Source organism: Oncorhynchus nerka, linkage group LG15, assembly GCF_034236695.1.
Source record: "Oncorhynchus nerka isolate Pitt River linkage group LG15, Oner_Uvic_2.0, whole genome shotgun sequence".
NCBI lineage: Eukaryota > Metazoa > Chordata > Actinopteri > Salmoniformes > Salmonidae > Oncorhynchus > Oncorhynchus nerka.
The window spans coordinates 89,787,627-89,801,751 of record NC_088410.1 but is presented as its reverse complement, the minus strand read 5'-3'; the positions used below and the strand labels follow the sequence as shown (position 1 = coordinate 89,801,751).

General features: G+C 42.0%; 1 protein-coding gene across 1 annotated transcript in view; it reads left to right on the top strand.

The window, feature by feature from the left end:
- LOC115143500 (metabotropic glutamate receptor 4-like) overlaps positions 1–6,508 on the top strand; it is a 305,004-nt gene extending 298,496 nt beyond the window's left edge. The window contains exons 10-11 of the mRNA XM_029683987.2: positions 506–752; positions 3,650–6,508. Of these exons, the coding sequence (XP_029539847.1) occupies positions 506–752; positions 3,650–3,699 (297 nt within the window). The 3' untranslated portion in view covers positions 3,700–6,508. The remainder of the gene's footprint in view (positions 1–505; positions 753–3,649) is intronic.
- The last annotated feature ends 7,617 nt before the right edge of the window (positions 6,509–14,125 follow it).

The window sequence follows — 14,125 nt, the reverse complement described above, 5'->3', positions numbered from 1 at the left end:
TCGACAGTAAACCACCAGGGATGAACATTAACATCTACAGTAAACCACCAGGGATGAACATTAACATCTACAGTAAACCACCAGGGATGAACATTAACATCGACAGTAAACCACCAGGGATGAACATTAACATCTACAGTAAACCACCAGGGATGAACATTAACATCTACAGTAAACCACCAGGGATGAACATTAACATCTACAGTAAACCACCAGGGATGAACATTAACATCTACAGTAAACCACCAGGGATGAACATTGACATCTATAGTAAACCGCCAGGGATGAACATGTAGAATAGAGGCCTTCACGGGTCCAAAATGGCAGGGGTATTCGGGTACAGGTGGATCCGTGAAGACCTCTAGGAGTGTGGTAGTAGCTGTCAGTACTTAGTGCTCTTTATTGCCTTTGGGCAGGGAATACAGCCAGCAGATTCCAGATGGCGGTTACATTAACCCTAACCCCATCCTTACCCTAACTCAATCTCCTTGACATTACTTTACAGATGTACATCCAGACCACCACTCTGACCATCTCCGTGAGTCTGAGTGCCTCTGTCTCTCTGGGGATGCTCTACTTGCCCAAGGTCTACGTGATCCTCAGGCGCCCGGAGCAGAACGTGCCCAAACGCACACGCAGCCTTAAGGCCATGGTCACTGCCACCACCATGTCCAACAAGTTCAACCCCAAGGCCAGCCTACGTCCCAATGGAGAGGCCAAGACTGAGCTGTCTGAGAGCCTGGAAACACAAGGTGAGTTAAAAGGTGAAGACTTACAGTATTTATGCTATATACTGTACATGCTAGAATTAGCTGAGTGGATCCTTGTGTTTGTGTTTAATGTTTCTAAGATTAATTTAGTCCTTCAGGTGCTGTAAATCACATAAATAATTTGGTCTAAGAGGTAGAAGGTAGAAAGCACAGTATCCAATTCATTATTTACAAGCCACCTCATGCCGTTGTTATTTTACACTTCAATGGATTTAGGAAATTGGCTGCCATTTCTTTCATTTTAAGTCTGTTTGTGAGTTGGGGGAGATCTTAAAACATTCCCTGATATGCTCAAATTCTCCACTGTGTGTAGGTCACAAAGAAGGGCATCAGTACTATTACATTAGCTACCTTATTATAATGGACCTATTGTGTTTCATTTAACGTATTAGATCCATTTAAATTCTTGTTATACACTGTCTACAACAACCATGTTTTATTTTCTCATTTCAATGCAATGAGTTGATTCTCACAGATAAACACTTGTGCTCAATATGGTGATCAGGAATCTACGTTTCCTTTTTTCACTGTTTGGCTCAGATTTGTGGCACTGTTCAAAGTGTTCAAAGCCATGTGTAATTAATTGAGAGGCAAATTACTTTCCTTTCTGAACCAGCTGAAATTCTCGCTGTCTAAGTCCATCTCACTCTAATTTCAATAGCAATCAAAATGCTTGGTGGTTTCTGGGACGGACTCAGGCTTTATACATCTGTGGTAAATAATGACTTCAACCATTGACTCAGCAGAAATTACTCAGGTGATGGCCAAAAGAGTCACACACCTGACCGGCTTGCCTCCCAGAGAAAAGAAAAGAGAGGTCTGAGTCGGTCTGTCAACAGAGATAGAATACCTATTTGTGGACAAATCTTAATGACGCACGCATATCAATGTGATTCAATGTTCCCTGAGACCTACAGTATTTTGGGGATTATTTAGCCCCTGCAATATTTCTTCCACCAATAACAAAACTACAGTGATGTGGGGATATTGTCCCCAAAAAATACATTGTGGACAATATACTTGTGTTTATATAGAATGCAACATTGTAAATATTTGATAAAAAATGTCTATAAGGATGCTGAGCATGGACATGCGTTACAGAACATCGACATATAGGCCTATATCCTAAAAAACAACAGCTACATTAAGCCACAGAGTAACACAATAAATGAGAAGAGTAAAGACAGAGATTCAATAACCAGCATCCGATCCTTGTCCTGGGCCATCTAGACCCATTCCGTATAGACCTGGTTGGATCCACATCCCATCTAAGTGGGGGGCTCCCGAGTGACGCAGCGGTCTAAGGCAGTGCATCTCAGTGCAAGCAGGCGTCACTACAGACCCTGGTTTGATTCCAGGCTGTATCACAAATGGCCGTGATTGGGCGGCGCACAATTGACCCAGTGTCGCCCATGTTATGGTTTGGCCGGGGTCGGCCGTAAATAAGATTTTTTTCTTAACTGACTTGCCTAGTTAAATTAAGGTTAAAAGAAACAATGCACAGGTATTTAAAAAAGCAAAATTTTTCATTGTCAGGGTCATTGCCAGTGTGGACACAGCATGATGTAATTGAAAAATTCCTGTCTCCCTGACCAGCTGACATTAGTTGCAGGGACGGTAGGATTTAGAGGATCAGCCAAGGGAGGGAAACAACTGGATGGTCAAAGCCTTATTACCCAGTAGACAGACAGGGGATAGGAGGTGGAGGTCTGGGGAGACAACTGGATGGTCAAATCCTTATTACCCAGTAGACAGACAGGGGATAGGAGGTGGAGGTCTGGGGAGACAACTGGATGGTCGAATCCTTATTACCCAGTAGACAGACAGGGGATAGGAGGTGGAGGTCTGGGGAGACAACTGGATGGTCAAAGCCTTATTACCCAGTAGACAGACAGGGGATAGGAGGTGGAGGTCTGGGGAGACAACTGGATGGTTAAAGCCTTATTACCCAGTAGACAGACAGGGGATAGGAGGTGGAGGTCTGGGGAGACAACTGGATGGTCTTATTACCCAAGACAGACAGGGGATAGGAGGTGGAGGTCTGGGGAGACAACTGGATGGTCAAAGCCTTATTACCCAGTAGACAGACAGGGGATAGGAGGTGGAGGTCTGGGGAGACAACTGGATGGTCAAATCCTTATTACCCAGTAGACAGACAGGGGATAGGAGGTGGAGGTCTGGGGAGACAACTGGATGGTCAAAGCCTTATTACCCAGTAGAAAGACAGGAGATAGGAGGTGGAGGTCTGGGGAGACAACTGGATGGTCAAAGCCTTATTACCCAGTAGACAGACAGAGGATAGGAGGTGGAGGTCTGGGGAGACAACTGGATGGTCAAAGCCTTATTACCCAGTAGACAGACAGGGGATAGGAGGTGGAGGTCTGGGGAGACAACTGGATGGTCAAAGCCTTATTACCCAGTAGACAGACAGGAGATAGGAGGTGGAGGTCTGGGGAAACAACTGGATGGTCAAAGCCTTATTACCCAGTAGACAGACAGGGGATAGGAGGTGGAGGTCTGGGGAGACAACTGGATGGTCAAAGCCTTTATTACCCAGTAGACAGACAGGGGATAGGAGGTGGAGGTCTGGGGAGACAACTGGATGGTCAAAGCCTTATTACCCAGTAGACAGACAGGGGATAGGAGGTGGAGGTCTGGGGAAACAACTGGATGGTCAAAGCCTTATTACCCAGTAGACAGACAGGGGATAGGAGGTGGAGGTCTGGGGAAACAACTGGATGGTCGAAGCCTTATTACCCAGTAGACAGACAGAGGATAGGAGGTGAACACTACTTATTTTGCCCAGTGTATACAGTACTGTAGTAACTGTGACGTACCGCTGGCCTTCTCTGTGTTGTTCGCTTCTTCTTCTCTTTCAGCTTTCGCCACAAAGCAGACATACATCAGCTACAGCAACCATGTCATCTAGGAGAGGAAGGCCGTCGTCGTTGTTCTGGATGGTCACCTCATGGCGGGTGAAAATGTTCTTATGCACTGGAATGAAATGGGAAATAGAGGAAGAAAATGGACATGATGTGAGGATCACTAAAGGATTTCCCAGGGAATAGTCATAATAAAGGAAAGAGAGAAGACCACACAGAGATGCAGAGAGGGACCCTCAAGGGCCCAACAGAACAGATACAGTTGCATGGTGATGCTCCATCTTGTCGGCCATGACAGACAAGGCCAACACTTCCCCCTGGCAGAGACCGGAGAGGATATGATGCGGGATGAGGCTTCTCCTCCCTTCTCGATGTTTGCATTGCAGCTTTACTCTCTCTCTCTCTCTATCTCTCTCTCTATTTTCTTATCTTGAGCCGACCGGACTGACATGCAATCCAATTGAAAGAATCTGTTCAGGTGTATGCCATGCAAGGTTGTAGTCTGCCAGTATTCTCAACAGTAAGGGACATTGCTCTCAATGCTTCAGGAAGTTGCAGAGCCACCAGGATGAGAGTAATCAGTCTTTTATTTCAAGGAGGATTTTAAGTTACGTAATTGTTTTGTTGTTGTCTTTTTAAAGGTATTCCAGTTTAAAAAGAAAATACTGGATGAAAGAAACCATTCCAACAATGCAGGATAATTGTACGCCATCATATTTTTGTTGTTTTTGCCTTACCTGTCTTCATTGAGTTGACCCAAAAAATTATAATGATGTTGACAAAAAAATAATATGGTCATCACTGATTTTGTGAGCATGCCAGTTTGAACATCCTGTGTTGTGTTGTAAAAAAAATATTTGGAATGCGTTCAAACTCTGTTGCAGTGTCGTTTCTATTATATGTAAATTCCAAACTGGTGAAGGTCTAGTGAGTGATCTTTGTTTCTTTGTGAAGAAGGACTACAGGAAGGTGAAGCCCTGATCTGTGTTACCAGCTAACCAAAGGCTGCCACTGTCCTCTGCCCACTTTGCCCATACTTTAATACTGTAACTCCAGACTAAAACAAAGAGTCTCTCAGTAAAAATAGAGAGGTGTCATGGTGGACTGAACACAGAGGTGCAGAATGCCTCAAGATAAAAACGTAATATTCAAAATCTGTAAATTTGACTAAATATTAGCTCTTCACTCCACATACTGTTCTCATGGGCAATAACCTTCAATCTGGATAACAACACAAAACAAATGATAAGGCTAGAGAAATGTATCGACCAATATCACCAATACAATCAACACCAAAACATGTTGGAGAGTAAGCATGGAGTACCAATCCCCAAAAGAATATGAGACTCCTTGATGGACACATACGATTTATGCTTTTCACCACTGGGAATGGTAAGTGTAGAAACCGACTTGCTAAAGTCGATAAACGATAAACTGGGCATACTTGAACTAGTCAATAAAGATATAAAGCAATTGAAGGGGAGCTTCGAGATCAGTGACGAAAAAGCTGCGACATTGGAGAAAGAAACAAACAAGCTAAAAGGTACAGTCAATACTATTGAAACGGACGTTAAAGAACTTAAAAAGGAGAACCTGTTTCTGAGACGAGCCTTACTTGAAATACAGACTAGATCTATGAGAGCAAATCTGGTACTTACTGGTATCAAAGAAAAAGAGGTGAAGATCCTGAAAGTGTGATGAAATAATTATGTCTTGAAGAGCTACAGATCCCAGGCGATACTGTTAACAAAATCAAACTCTAACGTGTACACCGTTTAGGACAGAGAGGACAGAGATATAAGCACCCAATCATTGCCAAATTTGCATTCTTCCAAAATAAAATAAATGTTAAAAGCCTAGATGGAAGACTCACTCACTGGCACGAAAATAGGCATGAATGATCAGTTCCCAAAGGAAATTGCAGAACGGCGTAGTTTATCTCGTCGTCGATAAACTGTATATTGATAACCAATTGTTCCGAGTCACCAAGACTACTCCATGGCTATTCTAAATATTACAAAGTTCCCATAAAGGAGTCCAATAACGGAACATCCAATACTATCCATGGTAGGGATTGTAATACATTTATTGGGAAAACTAGTCTCTCAGGCTGCAAGAGGCCCTATAGTGAGATACCATCGATGACCCCCATCCATTTCCAGCAGCTATCCTACCGGTCACACAAAGGTACATCTAAGTTGTACAGATCCAAATCCATTAAATGGGGAGTAAAGTATCCCCAGGGGAGTATGCCACACAGTAGTCATGCACCCAAGATGATATCCATAATGGATAAAACAGTGGTTTTATGTGGTAAAACAGTAGACTAATTAATAAATTAATAATCTCTGAGGACTGTGTCCTGGTTTGCAAAATGCTTCAGCGATATACTAGTATACTATATGACTTCAAGCTACAGAAAGGAATCTACTCAAGACAAAATGCCAAAGGATCCAGTAGTCCTTTCAGCCGCCATCAGTTCTCTGAATAAATACATCAGAAGGGGTTGCTGTAAAACTGAACAGTCCTTTAGTTAATTTTATTTTATATTGTGAGGTCATTTGTGATGTGAACTCAACGCTGCTTTTCCATTAACCTCTGTATTACTCAAATAATAAAATAACGTGAGTGCTGACCAAATGAAATGGCAAGTAAATGTACGTTATTAAATAGATTGATGATGTCCGCTTTTATGTCTTGACAAATCTAAAAAGGGAAAAATGTAAACAAAAAAGAAACAGTGCCTGGCTATCTGACTACGTATTTGTAAAACCTATTGAAAAGTAATGAAGTGTGTGGAGCATGTCCATTTTTTTTTTATACAAAATCACATTTCTAATAAAAGTAAAATGACAAGCTTCTCTTCTTTCTTTCAAAATGGTTCTCTCTTACAGTATTGCATTTTTATGACCTAAAGTGTCAGTAGGTCAGAACGGGGAAACAGTAAATAAATAATTGAGTGTAAAGCGTCAGTAGGTCAGAATGTGGAAACCGTAAAGTAATAATTGAGTGTAATGTGCAACATTTACCCGTTCTGTATGAGAGGAGGCCTTGCTCCACTGGTCTGGCTTGTCAGAAAGAGAGGAAGGGAGAGGGAGAGAGAGGGACAGAAAGAGATGGGGGAAGGAAAGAGCGAGGGAAGAAGAGCCAACAGGACTGACCTGACTGTCTCAGAGAGGGCAGAATAACAATGTGGTATAACAGCTAATTACCATTTTATAAAGAATATATGAACTAAACAGTTTAATAAACTTGTTACCTCCATTATAAGTCATTTTAAGTAAATGTTAATGTAAAGTGTTACCGAAAAAGGAATTGTTGACAATGTTATCTATCACAAAAATTTGAATTAGAGGGACAACAAATCCTGTGAGTTGGTTTATTTCTCATTACTTGTGAGAGACGTTGTTGACCCCTTTATCCTTTGATACAACTGCCACACCTCCTGTGATGATGGATGGTACATGTCTGTGTGTGCAAATGTGAATGTGTGTGTGGGGCGGGGGGGGGGGGGGGGCGCGTGTGTGTGCGTGTGTGTGCGTGTGTGTGTGCGTGCGTGTGCGTGCGTGTGTATGCGTGTGGCTATGACAAAAGAAGAGCAAACTAAAGACAGAAAGAGGATGATGAACACCAATTAATAACAGAGGAATGAAAGAAAGAAAGATCATCAACTTGACAAGAAAGACAATGACTTCCATCGTCAGCTTGGTTGTGTTGACATAATTGCTTTAATAATAGCATCACAGGGGAACAGAATTGGTGGTGGAAAACAAGCAATTATTTCAAATGAATGGTTAGTAAGCCATATTTTTATACTTCAATCCATGGCCCCTGCAGTGGTAATGTCCAGCATTGAGAGTCTATTCATCTCAAGCCTTCAGAATGATTGCCCCTCCATTAGGCAACAGAAGCCAGAAAAATAACAGTACCACAGTCTCATATTGCTAAATTTATGTTATTTGTACACTGGAATATAGCTGAAATTGTGTGCAATAGCATAAGGTGCATCTAAACACCATAACCCTCAAACGATATAGCTTACTTAAGGTGTGAGAGAGCAATGCCTGTGTCTTTTACCTCCTAGTATTCAGATCACAACAAACAGCATTTTCTAATGAACTCAATTAAACACATTGCTCACAACACATGAAAAACCAAATAATCATTGTTCACATATTCAATAGACTGAAAATGATAAGGTTTTAATTAACGTACAAATAGATGACTAACACAATTTTAAAGGCAACATGTTTTTTCAACAAAAACAAGCTGGAATACAAGGTCAGAGAAAAACATTAGTGACTAAACCAACTCAAAACCACAAAATGCAGGACTTCCCTCCTTGCCACAGGGAACAATGTGTAAAAATAGATGAATACATGACAACATTTTACTTGAGCATCTGGATGGTTTTTTGCTTCAATAAGTCTCAATCTGAAAGCCTGCCATTTTGAATAAACTCAAGTGTATTTAGGACAATTTCATCCGCTGTTGCAAAGTAATAGCGAAGAAAATGTGTATTCTGTCAAAATATGACAGTCCGACCATTCTACTGTGAAAAAGCACTGAGGAGTTCAATGCAATCCTCTGAACTGTGTAATTGCAGATTGAGTAATACACCTGCTTTGATTGAAGTTGAGATGTTTAAGCCCATGAATCATACAGTATATGGCACTGATGAGTCTGTAATGGACAGTTAATGAAGACACCAGTAGTAATTGACATCCATATAGTTGATCTAAAGATCTGTTAGTGAAGCCTCCAGAAGACACACCATACCAAACAACAGCTAACAGACCATCTTTTAGATCCACAGATATTAGTTAGATTTCTTCATGTGTGGCAGGATTCCCAACCCTGTCAAAACATCACTCCACAGCAGACGGGACACAGAGAAGAATCACTGAAAATCTTTTTCTGACAGATTATTCCTGCAAGTATGAGGCCTCCATGCGTCATCCATGCATCAGATTTGCATCCATCCATAAGAGAACATTGGGGTGTAATACATTCCATAGATAACTTGAACACGCTGGCCAAGATGTGGGACACTTGAACATTTCCAACAATAGAGTAGGTGGTGAAAATCATTGAAATAGTTGACTGACTTCAACGATGCCATCAAAGGCAATTATGATGATACACTTACCCCAGTATTTGAGTGTTTGTGCCTGATTCATGAGCTTGTGTAGTTGAAGGGCATTTCTTATTTACAATTTTCTTATCAGTTCACTGTCTGCCAGCCCACAATACTGCCACCTCCCATGACAGAATGAGTACAACCAATAGACACAGCTACAGGAAACAAATGTTCATTGCGTTATGCACTAATACACAGTACAGAGACCTGGGCATTGCAGCATTGTTTGTCACCCTCTACTGTGGTGCACTGTACTGTCTGAATAGCCTCAAACAACAGCTCTGTCCTGTCCTTGTCCTGCTTGCTCTCCTCTCCTGTGAAAACCAGGCTTTGCTTTTCAAGAGGAGAGCCACACAGGCTCTTTTAAAAGCTTAACAGCTCTGTCCTGTCCTTGTCCTGCTTGCTCTCCTCTCCTGTGAAAACCAGGCTTTGCTTTTCAAGAGGAGAGCCACACAGGCTCTTTTAAAAGCTTAACAGCTCTGTCCTGTCCTTGTCCTGCTTGCTCTCCTCTCCTGTGAAAACCAGGCTTTGCTTTTCAAGAGGAGAGCCACACAGGCTCTTTTAAAAGCTTAACAGCTCTGTCCTGTCCTTGTCCTGCTTGCTCTCCTCTCCTGTGAAAACCAGGCTTTGCTTTTCAAGAGGAGAGCCACTGTTACGAATTCCCTTTTGGCCCGACAGTCTAGGGGGCATGGTAATGAGACCCGTAACATAACTCATGCAAATTATTATTGTGACAAAGTAAAAGTGTGCACGAAATAACCACGACAACAGAAATCTACCGTCAAACTCTAGGTTTATTTATAAACACACGGTAATGGGGGGAGCAGGAAAAGGGGCTGAGCTGGACCCAAGGAAAGAAACAATAAGTATTCAAAAACACCCCTAAGCTAGACTAGCCTACTTTAACAACAGCTAACTAACTAACCAAAAATACAGTGGGTGGTCCGCCCAGTTCTAACTAGTGTTTTTAACAAAGTTCACCTACGGGTAGTGTATGCCCATGGGCGACTTGTCTTGGTTTCCCCCTTTTCCCACCAGCAACACACAAACACCATAACCAAAAACAATACTCACAGGTGATGACAAAGTGCTATGGAGGTGCTTAAACAAAAGAGAGGTTAAGACACAAAGCGAGAGTGAAACACAGACCTACAGACATGGCATTTACAGACATGGCATTTACAGAGCGATTGAGCTAGAGATTGAGCTAGAGATTGAGCTAGAGATTGCTCCAGAGCAAACAAATGATGGGGTTTTTAAACCATGGGGAAGGAACTGTGATAGGGTAGGAAATAGGAGGAGGTGTGTCTTCTGATTGATGATTGATTGTTGACTGATTGGGGAGTGATGGTTTTCACCTGTGAGGGGAGAAGGAGAGAAAAGAAACACACACAGGATACACACACACAGGATAACTGTATCCGTAACAGCCACACAGGCTCTTTTAAAAGCTTAACAGCATTCTGTTGGGAACTGCGTACCCGGAAATGACGTGGCTTCTTGCTTTACAAAGGGGATTGTCAGAAACCTCAAATAAAATATATTCCATTCAGGATCTTCTTACGTCTACACTTAGTGTACAATTAAAAATATATATTTTTCACCTTTATTTAACCAGGTAGGATAGTTGAGAACAAGTTTACTGCGACCTGGCCAAAATAAAGCAAAGCTGTGTGACACAAACAACAACACAGAGGGGGATGAGGTAGCTGGACGGGGGATGAGGTAGCTGGATGGGCTATTTACAGATGAGCTATGTACAGGTGCAGTGATCTGTGAGCTGCTCTGACAGCTGGTGCTTAAAGATAGTGAGGGAGATATGAGTCTCCAGCTTCAGTGATTTTTGCAGTTCGTTCCAGTCATTGGCAGCAGAGAACTGGAAGGAAAGACGGCCAAAGGAGGAATTGGCTTTGGGGATGACTAGTGAGATATACCTGCTGGAGCGCGTGCTACGGGTGGGTGCTGCAAATCATTCAGAACACCTGCTCTTTCCATGACATAGAAGACGAGGTAAATCCAGGTGAAAGTTATGATCCCTTATTGATGTCACTTGTTAAATCCACTTCAATCAGTGTAGATGAAGGGGAGGAAACAGGTTAATGAAAGATTTTTAAGCCTCAAGACAGTTGAGACATGGATTTTGTATGTGTGTCATACAGAGGGTGAATGGGCAAGGCAAAATATTTCAGTGCCTTTGAATGGGGTATGGTGGTAGGTACCAGGCCCACCGGTTTGAGTGTGTTACAAACTGGGTATTTAACTGCTGCTGGGTTTTTCAGCACTCAACTGTTTCCCGTGTATTAGGAATGGTACATCACCCAAAGGACATCCAGACATCTTGACGCAACTGTGGGAAGTAATGGAGTCAAGATGGGCCAGCAACCCTGTGGAATGCTTTCGACACCTTGTAGAGTCCATTCCCCGACGAATTGAGGCTGTTCTGAGGACAAAAAGGGGATGCAAACTCAATATGAGGAAGGTGATCCTAATCTTTTATACAGTCAGTGTATATTTCCACACACTATATCATAATTCAAATATAAACAACTGCATTTACAGTGTTGCTCCTAGGTTTGAGGGAGGGAGGGAGAAACAGGATACATCTTTTATACTTTATGTTGCTAGGAAACACAAGGTTTGCTTCATGAATACCTCTACCGTGACACAGTGAATGCAGAACTCAAAGCTCTTAATGTCTTAACAGTTCACTGATTGGTTTAAAGCCTTGTGTTGAGGTTAATGTGGTTTGGTTCGTACAGAGAAACATGCCCAGCTATAACCATATGCACACTGTTAAGCGCGGAAAACACATCCCACTCAATCTTTGAGAAATGGCATAATTATCCTGCAGCGATTAGAGGAAACTGATGTAAATATCTGTTAATTACGATGAACTGAATTGCAATTCTGGTTTATTTGAATCTATGTTAATTCATTCAACTCTATTGTACTTGTTTCCCTCCTAGCATTTGTATCCATTATCGACTGAGATGTTGCCATATCTAACTGGTCGTCTCATCTCCAAGGTTGTGGTTACCCATCCGAATGGCTGAACAGAAGATTCCTTAGGTGTCTACTGAACATAGTGTTTAAATGAGCCCAAGGGAGAGAAGGCAGAAATGTGGACAGACTCTGGTAGCATGTTCCCCACAGGGAGGAAAACCAGGAGTAAGGAGGTGGGTGATGGCTTTACCATGAAAGTAGACCAACGTGACTGGGACTGCACCAGTGCTGTATCCATTTACTGCCAAGGCATTTGCTTAATTTCACAGCCCTATTCAATCATACTTACCTGGTTTTCACTTGGAAATGATGTGCTAACTATCGGGACTTGCTGGTATTTCAACTTACTCAATACAGCTGCTGCTAGCTACAATGAAACATGATCCGGTCAGTGGTGTGGGTTTTAATGACATAAAGAAAACAAAAAGGAGACAAAAATAAATGGTAAATTGCAGGGGCGCAACTTTGGTTGTAGGAGTGGGGGGGACAATTTATTTTGTATCCAGTCAGATAAACACACCAAACAGTCTACCTGGCCGCTCGGAGGCGTCCACATGGTAAAGTGCATTGTTGCCTCGTTATCACATTCCAATAATTATCAAATTCCAATAATAAAACTGTGTGGAGGGGTGTGAGACATGTCTCAATCTCCAGTGAAAGTTGTGCCCCTGGTAAATTGACAGTCCATCCAAACCTGACAAAGAAGTAAGTTCTGACCCGCATTGGTTTCCTCTTGATCCTTGGCTACTTTCTCTCTCTCTCTCCCTCATATCCTCGTATCCCAAGTCTGGAACAGACATCTGTCTGAAGGTAGTCCCCTTAACCAGCATGTGATATCTGACTGGCTGCACCTTTCAGCCATAACTTCTCAGCACTGGCCTAGGAGTCAGCCCAGATCATGTGAAACCACTGGTGAAAGCAGAATAAATGGGGTCCCAGAAGGGACAGGGAGGGGACAGTCCTCTAATCTGAGTTTATCATGGCTGTCTAATTAAGGGGAGATAGGTTTAAAAATTACATATGCCAATAATGTGGATCCCTGCTTTGTAACTTTAAGTAGATTAATGAGTCAATGGTGTTGATTTGCTTTGAGTCATGTCATTCTCGGTACAAAATAACCAGGAAGAGCATTGTAATTTAAATAGTGTGTGTCTACAACATATGGAGATGTCTATGGAGAGGTCTATAGAGAGGTCTATATAGAGGTCTATGGAGAAATCTATGGAGAGATATATAGAGAGGCCTACGGAGAGTCTATGGAGAGGTCTATAGAGAGATCTATGGAGAGGTCTATGGAGAGGTCTCGTTAAATATCTGGTAGTTAATCGTGAGACAGATACAGTATGGATTGCATCTTGAATGGCTTGCTTCTAAATGGATTGCATTTAGAACAGTGATTTAAGGACTTAGATACTTCTCCAAGAAATTGGTGCCCTTGTTTCCTGACTAAGAATGTATGCGATACTAAATTCTGTCTTGCGATCGACGAAGTCCCTTGAATCCAATGAGCAGCCTCCTGATGCTTTTTAAAACTCAAACATGGGTTTTGATTAAGATGTACAGTAGGTGTTCTTCTGACTTTAGTGTTTATGATATCATATACAGTATATGCTGCACCCACAATCCATACTAATACAGTACCAATAAGATAACGAAATTCATATGACCTGCTATCGCGTAATGTTCAAAACAATTCCCATTTGGTGTTGAATATACTCTGAGCATGTACAGAAGACTCCAGGTTTTTTCTCCTCCCATCCACAACTCCCATCATGTGGCACCTGCATGTGGAAAATTGAATATCTGTGTTCACTCCTGGCCAGTATCAAGTACCCTTTGTGGAATGGCCCAGTGTTCCATGCTACTCTGCAGCAAAGCACAGCTTCCAAACCCCTATCCTAATAGCCCACAGGTGTTTGGCTAATTTGATGCCTAGAAGCTATTCGGAGCTTCATCCTGCTGATTGTGTGTTTGAAAACATTGTGATCTCTTACAGCTCACAAAGCATTTTCCATTCCTTCCTTGTACATAGATTTTTGGACGTTATTAATAAGTAAACAGAGGGAGGTTAACTGCAGCTAGACTCAAATGAAGAGTACAACGCATACTGTTCATTTCATTCTGAGCATGTGTGACTATGAACTAATGATGTACAATCAGGAAGATACAGGGTATTTGGACTTTCCATTGATATCACAAGTCACACAGAAAACCTTCATTTGACAGGGTCCTGGAAGTCTAGACTACATAAAGTATAAGAAGACTGCATCTTTTATATTTTCAATCTAATGCACTAAAAACAGTGATGATTATATAAGGGATATTACTAC